This window comes from Miscanthus floridulus, unplaced genomic scaffold (assembly GCF_019320115.1).
Source record: "Miscanthus floridulus cultivar M001 unplaced genomic scaffold, ASM1932011v1 fs_292_3_4, whole genome shotgun sequence".
NCBI classification, from domain to species: domain Eukaryota; kingdom Viridiplantae; phylum Streptophyta; class Magnoliopsida; order Poales; family Poaceae; genus Miscanthus; species Miscanthus floridulus.
This window is the reverse complement of record NW_027096531.1, coordinates 1-18,941: the sequence shown is the minus strand read 5'-3', so window position 1 is coordinate 18,941 and position 18,941 is coordinate 1. Positions and strand designations below refer to the sequence as shown.

The following is an 18,941-nucleotide window of genomic DNA, read 5'->3' as shown; positions in this document are numbered from 1 at the left end:
CAATGTCAACCACAGTTTACAGGTTAGCAAGAAGGTAAAGGTTTATTTTTCTACTTTTGATGGGGTAGTGCTGCTCTGAGTTGGCTGCTAACAACTTGCTCTTCACTTTCTCTGAATTATAAAATAAATTTTCGTCATTGTTCATATCTCAGATTAGCAACAGAAGGACCAATGCCCTCCTGTACTTGCATTCCATAGGAAATGAAAGAGGAAACCAATGGGCCATATTCAGATATCTTCCTGAAACAGGATGGCAGGATGTAGAAAATAACACTGGATATCAGATGGTAGCTTAGTAATTACTTGGAAAAGGTGATGGATGGTGCTGAAGTATTCTCAAGTTGCACACAAATATTTGTAAGAAAAACATTTACTATAAGAATGCCAGATATATATTGATATATGACACTAATCTCAAGTCAACCACTGCGAAGTGTGGTTCAATGCATCAGAGAGTTTTGTTCAGGCAAGCAAACTGCAAATTCAAGTGTAAATTTAAACTAGCGGCCGAGGCCAAGAGGCAATTATGAAGACGAGAAACGACTTATATGATAGGCCGTATACGGTATGACCGGCCGGTTACGGGTATTTTTTTCTTTCCTTCTATATATTCCAGTCAGTCTAGCTTTATTCTTTTTTTCTCACATTGTTGTTTCTTACAAATTTTGTAATCCAGAACCTATAATAAACCCCAAGGATACAAACAACCTAGCTAGATTATCATAATTCATAATCTAGATTATTATAATCTCATTCATAGTTCAGATTCTAGTAATGTAAAATTGATCCAAACAAGTCCTTATAGTGCAGGTCGGCTACCACCACCATTCTCCATGTTCAAAAACTTAACACCCATTGCTAAAGACTAATCGGCACTGGGGATAGATGTACTCACAGGAGTGTCTTCAGGAGGACGAGGAGGAAGGAATAGCGCTTGTGGCAGAGGTTCACCCATCTTCGCGCCGAGATTTTGCATCCACTGAAACATGTGCTCCTGCCTCTGCCGATCAGCGTCAATCTTCGCCTCCAACGCTATTCTCTGCCTCCTCTCTTCTTCAAGCTCGGCCTACAAAATTTCACCCCACTGTTACAATGGAAGTCAAAGGTATGTAAGAAACAATGAACGACGAATAAAAGAGTAATAACCTGCAAAGTCTGCATGGCGTGCTGTGTACTAGTCGGCCGTGGGCGTATGGGCGGCCTCTGGCCCGTGTCGCTTGCTCGGATCTGGGAGAGAGTGGGGGTAGTGGCCGTGTCGACGACGCTGTCGCCAAGCCAATACCTGCCATGCTTCTTGCCTCCTCCCACCCTCATGACAAGGTCACCTTCGAAATCCTGGGTGCTCGGATCGTACTCCGGCCCATGGACCGCCTTGGCCGCCGTTGTGTACTCGGTGAGACGGCTTTGGATGGAGGGATTGCTGTACGCCGAGGGGGGGTCCTCCGGGTTGAAGTCGACGGCGGACGTCGCCTTGCCCTTGTGGGCCATAGCCCATGCCTTCACCTGGGAGCAAGGTGCGCCACCATGTGACGCCGACTGTGAAACAAACAGTAAGATCATTAGAAACTATGCAGAAGCAAGCGTTGGAATACATAAATGAAGTCACGTACCCATCTCTCCGCGTACTCGGCAAGGGTAAGGTTCCCCTGATGGTGTGGTGCACCTGTCATCATCAAACGCCGCTCCCGACAAGCGGCGTGTGTCTCCGACCACTCCAGGGAGCACCACTTGTCCACCATTTTCCTCCAGCACTCGCCTTTACCGGCCACCCAAATTGGAGGCACCTACACGTCAACATGCATTTGTCATATAAGAACACAGTAAGTGTACTTAATCTCAGGAAGAAACAGTATTTACCAGCATGTATTGCTCTTTGGTCAGCGTCAAGGTTCTTGCGAGGTCTTTGTCGATCTTCACTTCCTCGAAGACAGCTTTGTATTGCTGTACAGCCAGGATACGCGCCTCGTAGTGCATGTCCTTCACGAGCTTGTAGCAGGCTTTGTGAGCGTGCCTCTCGGCCCTCTCCTCGTATCCCTCGTCACATCTGTAGTAATCCTGCATATAAACATTATGTATGTAGTCATTATTTCAAGGATGTGATAGGAATGCGATGTATTGAGCAAGATAGTGCGGGGAAGGCTTACCCACAACTCTTTCACAACCCGCTGCGCCTTGTTGTCGAATTTCCTGCCTTCCCGATCTCGTGCATCGGGGGCAGAGGCATAGTGCTCGAACGTGTAGGCTGGCTCCACCCCTCCTGCCTAGGCCACCAGGCCGGGGAAGTGTTCCCTACACAGAAGGCCCAGGATTCCACCGGGAAGGCGTTTGTGATCACCTGCAGCCACAACCTTCCATCCCCTGTCCAAGTGATTAACGAAAAAATATTAGTTTGTATTTTGCCATGTTAAACATATCAAATGAAGTAGCGATAACATCTTAAGATACTTACCTTGGCCCATTGGGGCGAATCACTGGCCGTTTCATGAAAGGTATAGCCTGTTCCGGGAGGCGTGAAGGGCCTCGCAACTAGATCTTTGAAGCAGAGGAAGAGGAACCCCCCGCCGAGGGCTCCTCGTGCTCGCCCTCCTCCTCGTGCTCGCCCTCCTCCTCGTGCTCGCCCTCCTCCTGCTCGGCCTGCTCCTCGTGCTCGTGCTGCTCCTCCTCCGCCTCCTCCTGAGGCGAGGGAGGTACAGGCGACGGCGGTCGAGTCGCTGCACGCGCCTGCCGACCCTGGCCTCTCGGCCGACCCCTACGCCTCCGCGGTGGCTCCTCAGCTGCAGGAGCCTCCTCAGCTGGAGCAGACACCGGGCTCTGATAAAATGACCCGACGGACCTCATACCACCCACCATCTTTTGTCAATCACCTGCGATTAAAAAGAGTAAACCAATAAGCACATATAAACAGGACAACCTGAAAAAGAAATGCAAAATAAACGAAACATAATTAGAAAATGATAGTATTACTTGTATTAGAAATAGGCATCATGATCGGGATCAGCCGGATCATAACTCTCATCATCACTATCACACATGTCGAAATAATCAACACTATCCGAAGGACCAATGTTGTCATCATCGGCATTGCCTATACGCACTCGCTCAAGTAATTCTAAGTCTTGCACATTTTCCACCTCATCTCCGTCGTCCTCTTCATCAACCCTTTCATTATCTACTTCCATTTCGATCGCACCGGTTAAGTCTATCTCAAAACTCCCTTCTAGCCCCTCCTCTTGATAGAACTCCCCGTCTAAGTTGTAATCTTGATCATTTGGGAGAGGTAGTCTACCATGTGGCGATGTCTTCTGCACAATATACCAACCCTTAAGACGGTCGTCGTTTGGGCACGCGTATGGCAGATAATAAACTTGCGTCGCCTGTTGAGCAACAACATAGACATCTTCCCCTAGATAGACGGAATCCTGACGAATTTCGACCAGCCCAAGATTAGGGGTCCGTCTCGTTACTGCAGGATCAAACCAATGACATTTGAATATGACGGGCTTAAGGGGTTTGGAACCACGAAATTTGACTTCATAGATTTCTTTGATTCTCCCATAATAATCGGCCCATCAGTGCCGGGCGTAAGAACTCCGGTATTTGTGGTTCTTCGATTGGGCCGACTTTCCTCATGTGCTGTCGTGTGAAAGCGATATCCATTCACGTCATAAGCGGCAAATGACCTGACCCTATACAGAAAGCCACTGGACACCTGTACTAACTCGAGATCCATAGACTCATCGGTTTGGCCCTGCAAGCTCAAGCAGGATATATCGTTAAACTAAGTACGAGCAACTTGTAATGTCAAACTAAGTACGAGCAAAGTTGGACAATACCTTCTGTGCGAACCAAGAAATGAAATCGGGCATTCCATTTCCCACACCCTGTTTAAGAAGGGTATCACATTCCTGCGGGGTAGGTTCCCTTGATAGATGCCAGTAGTGATCAAGAAATTCCCTATAACAAAGAGAAACAAGAGAGTTGGATACCGAATAGTGACAGCATATTTAACAAGTTCGTTGTGAACTTACTGTATGTACGGCTCCACTTCGAGAAGGTTGGTCAACACATAGTGCATGATAGTGCGCCACTCTTCATGTCTCAATGTCTTGGGTTTCCAATCACTTGCACTTCCAAGCTGCCCTCGGAAAAGGCTGAGGTTCGATTCATTTTTGCCCGCATTGTAGCGAGGGGGTGGATTATGCACGCTGGGAAGGTTGTCACTATAGTAACTTGTTGTGAAGTTTGACACCTCCTCCAGAATGTATGCCTCTGCAACGGAAGCCTCAATTTTGCCTTTATTCTTACATTTACTTCGAACAACCTTTAGACATCTCTCGATTGGATAGCACCAACGGCCCTGCACGGGCCCCCCCCATTCGTGCCTCATACGGGAGGTGCAAGATCAAATGCTGCATCGGAACAAAGAAGCCGGGTGGAAATATCTTCTCCAACTTACAGAGAAGCACCGGCGCCATTCTTTCCAAGTCCTCAACCACTTTTCGAGACAACTCCTTGGCACAAAGCTGGCGGAAGAAATAGCTCAACTCTGCCAACACTAGCCAGACATGCTCAGGGACATAGCCACGAACCATCGCCGGAAGAAGCCGCTCAATCCATATGTGGAAATCATGGCTCTTCATCCCTTTGACTCGCAGAGTAGATACGTTCACTCCCCTCCTCAGATTCGCTAAATACCCATCAGGGAACATCAACGTTTGCATCCATTCAAGAACTTGCCTCCTTTGGGGCCTGGTCAAGACGAAATCGGCCTTAGGCTTGCTCCATGTCTTGCCGCCTCTAGGAGGCTTCATTTCTTGCTTTGGTCTATCGCATAACGTTGCTAGGTCCACTCTAGCCTTAACGTTGTCCTTTGACTTTTCAGTGTCCATGAGTGTTCCCCAAAGTGCCTCGGCCACATTCTTTTCAGTGTGCATCACATCAATGTTATGTGGAAGAAGGAGGTCATCATAATAGGGGAGTCTCTCCAAGCCTGACTTATGAGTCCACATATGTTGACGACCATATCCCACAAAACCATCGCCTTGTGGGTTGACGACGAGAGCATCTATCTGAGCACGAACCTCGGCACCCGTCATGATCTGTGGTGCGGGGTCTGTCACTACCACACCTTTCGTAAAGTTCTTCATGTCTCGTCTGAATGCATGCTCAACAGGGAGGAACTGTCGATGCTTGTCGAACGAAGAATACTTGCCACCCTTCTTCAACCAAATGAACTCCACAGCTGTCTTGCATAATGGGCATGGGAACCTCCCGTGAACACACCAGGCGCAGAATATCCCATACGCCAAGAAGTCGTGCAGGGAGTAGTGGTACCAGACATGCATTCTGAAGTTCCTCTTCGTAGCTCGGTCATATGTCAACACCCCTTCCTCCCAAGCACGGACCAGCTCATCAATCAGAGGCTCCATGAACACACCCATCTTACTCCCCGGGTGCCCAGGAATTATCAATGACAAGAATATATTCTGTCGTCGAAACACAACACCGGGGGGGAGATTGAGGGGGATAACAAAGATTGGCCAGCAAGTGTATGGGGCAGCCATCAGTCCATAAGGATTGAACCCATCTGTTGCTAGCGTAACACGTACATTACGAGCCTCAAGAGCTTTCTCATGATGAATCCCATCAAAGTGGGTCCATGCTTCACCATCGGATGGATGTACCATCTTCTCAGGACTGTATCGAGTGCCATTTTTGTGCCACATCATCTGTTTCGCGGTTTCCTCGGTCATGTATAGCCGTTGGATCCTCGGTAAGAATGGAAGGTACCGTAGGATCTTCACGGGGATCTCAAGCTACCTCTTCTGACCATCACCAGACTCTACCTCCAGGTACCTAGAGGATTGACACTTTGGACAGTACTTTGCTTTCTCGTGTCCTTTCCTAAATAGGACGCACCCCTTCGGACAAGCATGTATCTGCTCATATGGCATCTTGAGTGCACGAAGGAGTTTCTGCGACTCGTACATGCTCCTTGGCATAATGTGAGCTTCTGGAAGCAAGCTGCCAATAACTGCCAACGTAGCATCGTAACAATCTCGACTCATGCTAAACTGAGCCTTTAAGGCCATTACCCATCCAATGGCATCCAGTTGAGAAACCTTTGTGTGGCCGTGAAGGGGTTTCTGTGCCGAAGACAACATGTCATAATACGCCTTTGCGGTTGCCTCTGGCTCCTCCTCCCCACCTTCTTCACCTACGTGTGCTTCGTGAAAGTCATTTAGCCAGTCACCTACCCCGGCATCAGCATCGAAATCTTCGACGCGTGCTCTCACGACCTCCTCTCTCATCCGATCGGCTTCACCGTGGTAGATCCACCGAGTATAATCTGCTGTGAATCCATTCTTGCAAAGATGAGTAGACATGACATCCTTTGGTTGCCGACGCCTGTTTGCACATCTACTGCACGGACACCAAATGGCTGACGCTCCTGGAACTAGGGCAAATGCTCTATCTATGAAAGCCTCCGTCTTCTCAATCCATTCATCAGTCAAAGCACGCTGACTTGGGCGGCCCATGTACATCCACTCACGATCATCCATCCTCTGACATATATATATATATATATATATATATATATATATATATATATATATATATATATATATATATATATATATATATATATATATATATATATATATATATATATACCAGCGAGACATTAAGAATTAATTGCATGTACACGATGTTCCTACCATCTAATAGATCAGGATAGGTCCTAATCCCACCCGAGGATGCGTAGCTGAGGTTAGTCTCCATGGTCTACTCCGATCCGAGACAATTTCGGCAGCACCTCCCCGTTGTTCTCCAAATACACGTCCCGGTAGGGAGATTGTGTATCCGGAGAACAACAGGGAGATGCTGCCGAAACTCTGCCTCGGAAAGGAGTAGACCACGGAGACTAACCCCATCTACGCATCCTAGGGCTGTCCAAAAAACGTGAACAATTCGAAACAGATACGGTTATCGACATGCAAAGAGCTGCATATTTCTAACCGTATCTCTTTCGAACGGGAGACGCCTAACCGGGTTACGTGCTCTACAAACATGCATGATACAGAAAAGAGGGGTGTTTTATGCCTCACCTCGCTATCCCGCAAACAGGAGAAGCCTCAACCGCTACAAGGTCCACGGAACACCAACAAACAGCCAGAAGCTTCAGTCCTCCCTAAAAGAATAAGTCTGTTCAAATTTAAAATATCTTATATTTAACCGAATTTATAAGAAATAGTATCAACATGTATGAATTTAACCACCGACAGCAAGCTAGACTTTGCCTTTGACCTAAGTCCCTGTAAGCCAAAACTCCTATCCAGTCAGCATGTTCATCCAATCATGGACCACCACATCACTTGTCAGCTTCCAATTGAGCCCAGTCAGCAGCCGGACATGGCAATCTTGTAATATATATACCTTCTATCAGTCAAACTAAAAATTGTTTGATCTAGCACTATTCTAGAGTTACCTTCTATCAGCTAGTTAGTGTCATACAAAGTAGACTGCGTCCTCGTTCATCATCATTAGGTTACTGAAATCGTATACAAGACTAATAAATCCTCATGATGCGATTGGCTACTTTAGCAGCGATAGATCGTCATTGTTACGGCGCATTATTGACTAGCTTGAAACGGTAGAAAACCATACGTACTCTCTACTATACGTTTCCGTTTTCAAACATGATCGCAGCACCAGCAAATTAAATCTTCAATCTCTTACTTTATAATGCACTTAGCTTAGGCTATATCTATATATATATATCCTGCACAGCCAGCAACGTTTGTACATGGCTCATTATTGATGGGCAGTTCACGTCTCATGGAGGTGCACTTTCTTGGTTTCAACAGAAACATACTACCTGACTAGTTCAACAGAAACATACCAGTGCAGTGGGCCAGGTGGTGGTGTTGAGGCTTGCAGCGACTGGCGGCTCAAATCTGAACCTTTTGTTGTTGCTGCTGGTCGGAAGAAGGGAGGACCTGCTGCAGCCTGCACAACAAGGAAATGCGTGAGTAGAGCAATTGGTCAAAGTAGTAGCTAGAATATAATTAATATACTGGCATCCTCACTCACTCCAAAATAAAATACTAGAATAAGACCGGCCACCAGTACTATCTATGTTGAATTTGCATCAGGAGAATTGAACTCTAGAAAGGCAGAGCTGTGTCCATTTGCATATGTACACCCCCATAATTTTTGCAAAACAATCAAAGTTAGCAGGCATAATACATGCATAGTTGCATATACACTTGGAACTAGATGATCAAGATTCAGTCATCAGTGAAAAGGAAAAATTCAGTTTTCAGTGAAAAGATCTTGGTCCTGGTAACAACAAAGTGGTTAGTTACAGGAATGTCTCTCCTGTATATTCATGACTCTAGCCCTTCTCTTCCTTTGCCCTTATTCAATCCACTAATGCTACTGCTGGTGCTGGGCATCACGCACAGCTTGCAAGTGACAGCATGCTTTGGCTTCTACCCTTACCACACAAGAAGAGAAAGTGAGGCTGTAACAGCTAGCAGGAAAGCAGATCTTAATGGCCAAGAGAACAGCTGCTAGTCCACCAAGTGAGCTTTGTAAAGACAGACATACGACTATATTCATAGGCATGCTACAACTAGGAAGATTGCTAATGAAAAAAACAGCCTACAAATTTTCAAAATATGGGGTGTCAGGCACTAGTTAACAGCTGTGGCTCACACCTGCGAATCTATTACGTGTTGGGCTATCCCTCATAATCTCAATGAACTAAAGAGGGATCCATATGAACAAATGTAACTTCTACGGATATATGGCTTCATGTTGAATGCAATTTAATTCAAATCTGTATCCTACAAAGTGGCAGCGATTTTGTTTCTCCCAAAAAAAGGTTTGTAGGGAGAAACTGATTCTTAATCTCAGATTCTTAGGTGAAATTGGTCCTTCTAGTTTCTAGTTTCTAGTAGATCCAGGAAACGTTTCTGATTCTAACTCAAAATCCTATAATCATGTATGTTTGGTAGGGATTCATTTGTTTTCGGAGAAAAATATGTTTAGATCATGGCTTCCAACATCATTGTCCCTACCAAAAGCATCCAAAGATATAGGATCTCAACTCACTGACATTGGATCCTAGCTTGTAACATTTAATTTTATCGAACAAATCTTTTACTATAAATGCCACATATGATGGTGACACCCGTTACCCATTTGTAGAAGTTTATTAAAACAATATTACCCATGTATTGATCTTTAAAAAAAAATCATGTACGTCTGCTTTATTTGTTTGGTGACTCGGTTGCTTCAACAAGTGAAGTTTATCTTTCTATTGTCTTTTTTAGGATGGTTGTAAACTTCTCCTCATTCTTACATGCTCAGCACCTTTTTCTTACATGATCTAGTTAGCATCTTTTTCTCCACATCTATAACAGGATTGACCTTGCGCATCTATCCTCATTGGATGGCACCAGTAGTGTGTCACCAACAACTAGCTCAAATGGAAAATCCACAAGATTTTATTTTAAGATAAACAACACACACACACACTTAATGGCCAAGAGAACAGCTGCTAGTCCACCAAGTGAGCTTTGTAAAGACAGACATACGACTATATTCATAGGCATGCTACAACTAGGAAGATTGCTAATGAAAAAAACAGCCTACAAATTTTCAAAATATGGGGTGTCAGGCACTAGTTAACAGCTGTGGCTCACACCTGCGAATCTATTTGTTCATAAAATTTAAAATAACTTATAATTTAAAACGAATCGAGTATTAATGTATGTTATAGGATGCTAAAGTTAGCAAGATCCAAATAGACCGTAGTACCTAGTACTCCTTTTCATCCTGAAATACGAGATACCTGAGCAATTGTAGGATCAAATAATATTCGCTAAAAAACTAACTCACTCCTCACTAGTTGGCCAACCATAAGACTCGCACCCATGATCACGCATACACAATGAAAGACATGCTCAAAAGAGGAATATCTAGTCCATTCCTCCCTTCTGGGTTTCAAAACGATATTTACAAATCAACTGTAGATTAAACTTTAAGCAATCAGACTTCAAAAGGCAAATCTGACTCAAAAAAGGATATCAAGGACAGTAGGAACATAATCAGACTAATAATCACAAATCATGACAACCTGCTAACACCAATTCAAGCATTCATCAGCCATCAACTCTAATTTATAAACTATCTCCATCCTCAAATGAACAGCTATTTTTGAAATCACTCTGATGAATGCTTAAACTATCTAAGCAGGACAATATGAGAAGCAGTGAGAATACAATGGGGCTTATCGGAGAATGGGGGAAGCGGTGGGATCCTGCGGTGGGCTCCTGCGGCGACGGCGAAGTCTCAAGGTTCTCTCCACAACCCTAGGGCGGTTTCGTGGGCGTGCTCGCGCCCGCGCTCGGTTTCGCGGCGGGGACAGGGGCGTGGGCCAGCCGGTGGCTGTGGCAGACCGGCCGGGCGGGGGGGAGGTCGATGGCCAGGCGGGCGGGCGGGGTGGGGAGGGAGGGGGCCGCGGAGTGGGGAGGGAGGGGGGGCGCGTGGGGGGGAGCTCGACGGCGGCGGGCGTGGGGAGCACGATGGAGTGGGGCGGCGGAGTGGGGAGGGAGGAGGGCGCGTGGGGGGGAGCTTGACGGCGGCGCGAGGGGAGGGAGACCGGCCGGGCGGGGGGGAGGTCGACGGCCGGGCAGGCGGGCGGGGTGGGGAGGGAGGGGGCCGCGGAGTGGGGAGGGAGGAGGGCGCGTGGGGGGGGAGCTCGACGGCGGCGCGAGGGGAGGGAGGTCGACGGCGGCGCGAGTGGGGAGGGAGTGGAGTGGGGAGGAATGGAGAAATGGCCAGAGCCGGCCCGCGGCCTGTTTGCCGAGTGTCGGCCCGATACGACACTCGACAACGTTTTTAAAAAAAATTTCCATCAGTTTGCCGAGTGTCGGCCGATGGCGCACTCGGTAAACTACTTAAAAATCCCAGTTCTCCCTTAAAAAAATTCCATCAGTTTGCCGAGTGCCATCTATGCAGCACTCGGCAAACTTATTTCTATATTTCATGCTACCCTTTTCTTTCCTCTACTTAATTACTTTCCTCTATTTCATGTTTCACTAATTTCATGAAATGAACTTGCATTACACTTTGTTAGGTGCACTCACAAATGTATATTTCAAGCTTGTACAAAAATTGGATTATTATTTCCTGTGTTTGTATATCACGCATATAAAATTCAATAATTGCGACGAAAGAATAAAAATTACGAAATGGCTTCGAAAAATTGCCAAAAATTCACAAGAAGTGATCTTTGTTCTCTATTATATATACAAAAAAAATTTGAAGTGAAACTCCAAATCAACATTCAAATTGTCTCCTCATCTTACCGGATCTTTCTCACATCTCAGAAACTTCTCCGGAGATGATCCGATTTGTAAGCAACGTACGTGTCAACTTTGCCGAAACACTCTCAATTTTTTACCATAGCCTCCACGTATGATATCATGACAACTCGATGAATTTCATGATTTTTAGATTTTGTTTGTTTTTTATAGAATTTTCAGACGTTTCCGCCACGTGTTTCTGCTCATGTTTCGCGAACACAATGTTCGAGATTTCTGGTCTGGCCTTGGATACGGTATCAAAACAAACTCAGTGAAAAGAATATCATTTTTTTATTCACTTTTTTCGGATATTCGAAGCACTTGCAGTTCAAATCCAAAAAATTACCGAAAATTCATTTGACTAAAATAAATTAATGAAATATAGTAAAATAACTCAGAAATGTACATTACTTGAACAGAGAGCAACAGGTATTGTAAGACAACAGTACAAAAAGTTTGGGGGGCAAAATCAAAAAAAAAAAATGTTTGCCGAGTGTAAGATTCTGACACTCGGCATATAATACCGTTTGCCGAGTGTCAAAAGGTGATACTCGGTATCGATGTATGTTTGCCGAGTGTTGTATTTTGGCACTCGGCATATAGGATAACGGAGATCGACGGTGTTACTGGACATGATGTTGTCGTGTGCCTATTTTGTGCCGAGTGTAGGCACTCGGTATAAACTGTTATGCTGTGAGTGTTATTTTTGCCGAGTTTCCTCTTTGGGACACTCGGCAAACACCATGTTTGCCGAGTGCCCGAAATCGTGCCCACGGCAAACGTGGGGACACTCGGCAACTTAGGTGTTTCCGGTAGTGCACCCTTTGAAACGGATACCATCCAAATCAATCTACATGCTAACTGCAGATGAATAGTTTTTTTTATGATGGAACCTGTCTACCTAAATTTAAGTCCTCCATTTGACTTGATGCTCACATTTTTTGGATTTTCTTCCGGATTTTAATGGCGTTGTTCTTTCAGTAGTAGACAGTGTGGTTTTTGTTAAGATTAAATAATTTAGTAATCAATTAGGTAATCCTATCATTGGCAACTACTAATAACGTTATTAGTAGTTGTCAATGATGGGATTACCTAATTGATCACTAAATTATTTAATCTTAACGGTTCTGTAGAGGCACCTTTTAGATCCCGTTAGAGACACCTTTTGGCCCTGTCACTGACAAGGCAACTGTCTATATCGAACATGTATAAATATGTACACTGTTCATCAGAGTAATACACATCGGTTATTTCATCCGACCACTTTTCACTTTAACACGTTATCTCGCATGCTAGTTCTACATCGCTGACGCTAAGAAGCCAAGAAGGAAGGAGGGAGTTCGCCGGAGACTTTGTCGGCGTCGCCGCATCCTAAGATGTCTGTTGATCTCAATTCAAAGGAGGAAGAATTATGCCTTGTGGATTCATGTACCAAAAACTCTATACTTAGAGAGATAAAATATTTCTAGACTTTTAAGAAAAGAGAAGGAAATATTATGACCATCGTTGGCCGCAATGCATTAATAGTGGGTTCAGGACGAGCCACTATTACTCTCTCTATGGGTACACAAATTATATGGAGGATGTCTTGTTGTATCCCGATCGAGTTGTACCCTTCTAAGTTTTAGAGACGTCCATAAGAATGGCTTCCATGTAGAAACACATATGAATAATAAAGAGAAATTTCTTCTCTTTACCAAACTTACTAGATATGGCAAACAAATTTGCGAAAAGATTTCTTTACTCCAAACTGGATTGTAGTTTACATACATAAAGCCCATGGAGCATGTTGCTTGTAAGATAATTTTCCAAGATGTCGATACATTCCAGAATTTGCATGATCGACTTGGGCACCCTGGAATACGTATGATGAAGAAAATTATCAGCAATTCCATTGGTCATGATATGGAAAATGCAAAATTTCCCCAAAATAATAATTTTTTGTTGCACTGCTTGCTTGTGTAACTTGGAAATAAATTTTAAGACCATCACATCTTAAAATTAGAGCTGAACTACTCAAATTCCTTGAAAAATTTAAGGTGATATTTGTGGTCCGATCCAACCATTATCGGGGCTGTTTAGGTACTTCATGGTATTGATAGACGCATCTACTAGATGGTCTCACGTGTCTCTATTATGACATGCAACCATACTTTGCCAAAATAATGGCCCAACTTATTAAGTTGAAGGCACATTATCTTGAACATAGGATTCAATCTATCCGAATGGACAATGCTACTGAATTCACATCCCTTGCTTTTAATGATTATTGCTTGGCATTGGGAATTCAGGTTCAGCATTATGTTCCATATGTACATACTCAAAATGGTTTGGCTAAATTGTTGATTAAAAGAATCAAGCTCATTACAAGACCTTTGTTGATGAATTGCAAATTGCCTACGTCGTGTTAGGATCATGCAGTTCTGCACGTTGCCGACCTAATCCAACTACGACCAACTGCATACCACGAAATATCCCCATTGCAGCTAGTATGTGGGAATCCTCCGAGTATTTCCCATTTGCGTAAAAATTTGGGTGCGCTGTATACGTACCCATCTCACCACCTCAGCGGACCTCGATGGGCCCTCACAGGAAACTAGGGATCTATGTGGGGTATTCATCTCCGTCAATCATAAATATTTAGAACCTCTAACAGGGGATCTATTTACAGCCCGGTTCGCTGATTGTATTTTTAACGAGGATCATTTCCTGGCATTAGGGGGAGAATTGTACCAAAAATGCTAGAAAATTGATTGGAATGCAGAAGCCATTTTATTTTTTAATCCATGCACTCTAGAAAATGAACAAGTTCAAAGAATTATTGATTTGCAAAATATTACAAACAACCTACCAGACACTTTCTCTAATTATAAAGATGTTACAAAGTCTCTCCATCCTACAAGGAATGTGCCCGAAAGAGTGGAGGTACCTAATAAAACCACTCACCCCCCAAATTGGCAATAAGAGGAGGAGCATGTGATTGATGGCAAGCAAAAGAAGACTAGAAATGCAACTCAACCTTTGGTTGAAAGACACCGAGACGACATACAATGTCCTGTGGATAGAAGTCATCCACATCTAGCTCAGTTATGCCATAAACACTGAGGCTGGAGCATCGAAAGACCCCAAATTCCATCGTTTCGGGAAGTCATGATCAATCTTTAAGGGTAGATGAAATTGCTATAAATTTCATAGAGACTGGAGAGTCTTATGATCACAAGTCCATAATAGTCGACATTTATTTCTCTGAACAAATTGCAAATATCCTTCAAACTGATTCAGATCCTAAGTCTATGACGGAGTGCAAGAAGCGCTCGAACTGGAATAAGTGAAATGTAGCAATTGAAATAGAGATTGCCTCGCTTTATAAAAGGGAAGTGTTTTTGGGTGTATTGCCAACACCCCCTGGTATCTTCCCTGTGGGAAACAAATGGGTTTTCGTCCGTAAAAGGAACGAAAACAACGAAGTGGTGAGATATAAAGTAAGGCTTGTGGCACAAGGTTTTACGCAAAGACCTAGCGTTGATTTCAACGAAACTTACTCTTCAGTAATGAGTGGAATAACATTCCGATACTTAATATTGCTGGTAGTATAAAATCGTCTATCTATGGAGTTGATGGACATAGTGACTGCATACTTGTATGGGTCATTGGATTCTGATATATACATGAAAATTCCTGATGGAATCAGTATACCGAATCCCAAGGCAAATCGCAACATGTATTGTGTCAAGTTGCAGAAGTCATTATATGGCTTAAAACAGTTGGCCTGGATGTGGTACAATCGGTTGAGTGAATTGCTTAAGTTGAAGGGATACACAAATAATGATGATTGTCCATGTGTCTTCATTAAAAAATCATCAACAGGATTTCGTATTATATCGTGTAAGTTGATGATCTTAATAGCATTGACAACGAACCCGATATTAATGAAGCATGTCATCATTTAAAGACGAAGTTTGAATGAAAAATTTGGGTCAACCAAATTTTGTGGGCTTACCACTTGAGCACTTCATACTGGTATTTTATACCAAGCTGCCAATGTCCAGAAAGTACTAGAGAAAATTCAATATGGACAAGTCATATCCAACAAAACCCCGATGGTAGTGAGATCCTTAGATGTTGAGAAGGATCCTTTTAGACCACGGGAAGAAGGAGAAGAAGATATTGACACCAATGTCTCAATCTTAGTGTCGTTGGAGCACTAATGTATCTTGCTATAGCACCTGACCAAATATTACATTCACAGTAAACTTGCTGGCAGACATAGTGCTGCACCTATCAAACGTCATTGGGTAGGAGTTAAAACTACTTTGAGATATCTCAATGGCACTAGAGATCTTGGATTATTCTATAGTAGAAATCAAGATCCAATTTTGTTAAGATATACAGATGTTGGTTATTTATTAGGTCCCCACAATGGCAGATCATAAACAGGCTTTGTATTCTTGCAAGGTGGAACAATAATATCTTGGAAGTCTTAAAAGCAGACTTTGGTGTCTACTTCCACCTATCATTCTGAAATAATTGATTTATATGAAGCATCACGCGAATGCGTATGGCTTCGCAGAATGATAAACCACATAATACAATCATGTGGTATTAGTGCACTTGAGACACCAACCATTATCTTTGAGGATAATGCGGCATGTGTTTGTGCAGATGGAATCAGGTTATATTAAGAGCAATATGACTAAGCATATTATTCCCAAGTTGGTTCTAATCCCCATTAGCTCCAATAGAGTGGAGAAATTGAAATCTTGCAAACGAAGTCTTCTGATAATCTTGCAGATTTGTTCATAAAGTCTCTACCATACTCTACATTCCATAAATGTGTTGAAGGGATTGGTATGAGAAGGCTTAGAGACTTGCAACAATCAGGGGGAGAATCACTCTGAATCATAACCTGTATTCAGACATCCCATTGTACTTTTTCTTTATATGAGTTTTACTCTTCTGGAGTTTTCTTGTATAGAGTTTTTAATGAGGCGATGTCAACACATAGTAACTATCATATTATCTATTTTTTCCTACAGGGTTTTTTTGAAGATAATATTTATAACATATTGATCTTTGATCAAATTGTTTTTAGACTATGTCTTTGGAACACCTAAAGGGTTATATATATATATATATATATATATATATATATATATATATATATATATATATATATATATATATATATAATATATATCTATATATATATATATCATGGTGTTTCTCCTTATATCTGGTATATCATTATACTTTGGTTTTTCCCACAGGGTTTTCCAAAGCTTCAAGGTGATGACTGATGAACAAACAAAGACGTCCACAGAGAACCAATTGATCAAGGGAGAGTGTTAAGATTAAATAATTTAGTGATTAATTAGTTAATCCCATCATTAGTTGATCATTAGCAACTGCTAATGACGGTCCATATAGAGGCACCTTTTAGATCCCGTAAAGACACCTTTGGCCCAGTCACTAACAAGACAACTGTCTATATCGGACAAGTATTAATATGTACAGTGTTCATTAGAGTAATACACATTGGTCATTTCATCTGGCCACTTTTCACTTTACAGTTTTGTCCGAACCCAACCCATTGCCACACTCCAAAATTCTGATTTTGAATTGTGAATAAAAACACAAATAATATAAATGATTTGATGACTTCCATAAATTTTTTCAAAGATTTATTTAATTGTTACAATTTAAAGGGCAAATACATGATTTTATAAAAACTTTTACAATGCAATATAAAAGGATTGTAGTACCCTAAAAATTGGATTCATGAAAATAGACTTTAATCGATTTATTATTTATGCTTTGTTGTGCACATTTAAACATCAGTAAAATAACAATTTTTATTATTGAAAATCAATTATTAGATTAGCTAGATATTTGTGCATACATGCGGCTGCATTTGTGTTTTTAGAATATGTGGTTTTGACCAAAGTATTCAAAACCTGTTTTGAATTCATTTTAAAAATGATTATGAAAATAAAAGAAGAAGGCTTCTTTATTCTCCCTGCTTTCTGGCCCACAACTGCAGCAAGCCAGGCCGCAGCCCACTCCTCCAACCATCAGCCGAATCCCACAGCAGCTGGCGGCCGGCTCGCCGTCGTTCCCTTCTTCCGTGCGGGCCGGGGACAAGCTAGGTAGCCCAGTGTAAATGCCCAAGTGGAGGCCTGCTGCACGCTCTATCCCTCCTCTCTCCATCGTAATAGGCAGGCCCGCGTCCCTCTCTATTTACCAGCTCAGTCCTGTCTGTCAGCCCGTCTCCTACCCGTCTTTTTTTAGAATTATCTCCTACCTCAAATCTTAGTAGCTGATCCCAATTTGTCCGGAATTTGGCATAGGCCGCAAGTCCGAGCTGCCCCTGTAAAGCCTAAGGGCCCCGTTGTGCACTCTTTTCATATACTAGTATATTGCTCGTGTTAACGCTACGGTGATATCTGGTAATACAAATTAAACAACTAAAGTATACATATTTTGTTGTCGTCCAAAAAATGTATATATATTTTGCTGTTGCCCTCGGGTTTAGACTAGGCTTCGACAATCTAACATCAGCACGCAATTCTAATTTTTTTCATGGTCCAACACATATAAAATGCCCTAAATTGAACTAAACAGAAGTTGCATGTTGACACCTGTTTCCTCCTCATTAGTAATGGCCTCTTCCCTGATCACAAAAGTTCCTAGGGGCTACGTCATGATCGCATCATTAAAGGTTTCTTGTGGAACATTCTCACCACCTCTCATGCTTACTCCATGTCGTGTAGTCTTGCACGAACCCCCTGGTAATCAAATGACATCGTATCTGCTCTACGCTGCCAAATTGCCTCAGATTTTTGCAGTCTCTGCATAGATAATACATGTAGCCTTGATCCCTTGGATTGCATGCATCACAAGCTTTGGCAGCCATGATGAAGGTGTTGATTCTCATCAAGAACCGCATGTCTGAAGATGTGAGATTGTACATCCATCCTCGATCCATCTATGCACATAATAAGGTGTCACGTGTGTGATCATGAAAGTTAAAAACTAGAGTCACGCCGTCATGAACAACCATTGTAGATGAAAATTCAATGAGTTGCCAGGTATCACATGGATGTGTTCATAAAAATTAAAATTGGTAGCCCTCTTAAAGAACCAATATTCTACTTCAAGCCACATAAAAATGGCATGACAAACTATAGAATTAAAAACTAGAGCAATCAAGAACAACCATCCTAGCTAAAAATTGATGTGACATAGATGTGTTCATCAAAATTAAATTGGTAGCCCTCTTTAAGAACAATTATTCTACTCCATGCCACATAAGGGGGAGACTAATTATAGAAAAATAAAAAAATTAGAGCCTTTATGAACAACAATTGTAGCAAAAAACAATAGATTGCTATATGTTCATCAAATTAAAATTGGTAGCCCTATTGAAAAAATCTACTTCATGCAAGAACTAAAGCATCACATACTAACAATCATCAAAACCACCATGTAATTTGCTAGAAATTAAATGAGTTTATAGACACCAACCTTTTGAAAGATGGAATCACCACAGTTTATGCCGTTCAA

General features: G+C 42.6%; 1 protein-coding gene across 1 annotated transcript; it reads right to left on the bottom strand.

Moving 5' to 3' along the window:
* Positions 1–2,526: 2,526 nt before the first annotated feature.
* Positions 2,527–2,838, bottom strand: LOC136531166 (uncharacterized). Its single transcript, XM_066523869.1, has one exon. It carries the CDS (start codon positions 2,836–2,838, stop codon positions 2,527–2,529), a length of 312 nt encoding a protein of 103 aa, XP_066379966.1.
* Between the last annotated feature and the right edge of the window lie 16,103 nt (positions 2,839–18,941).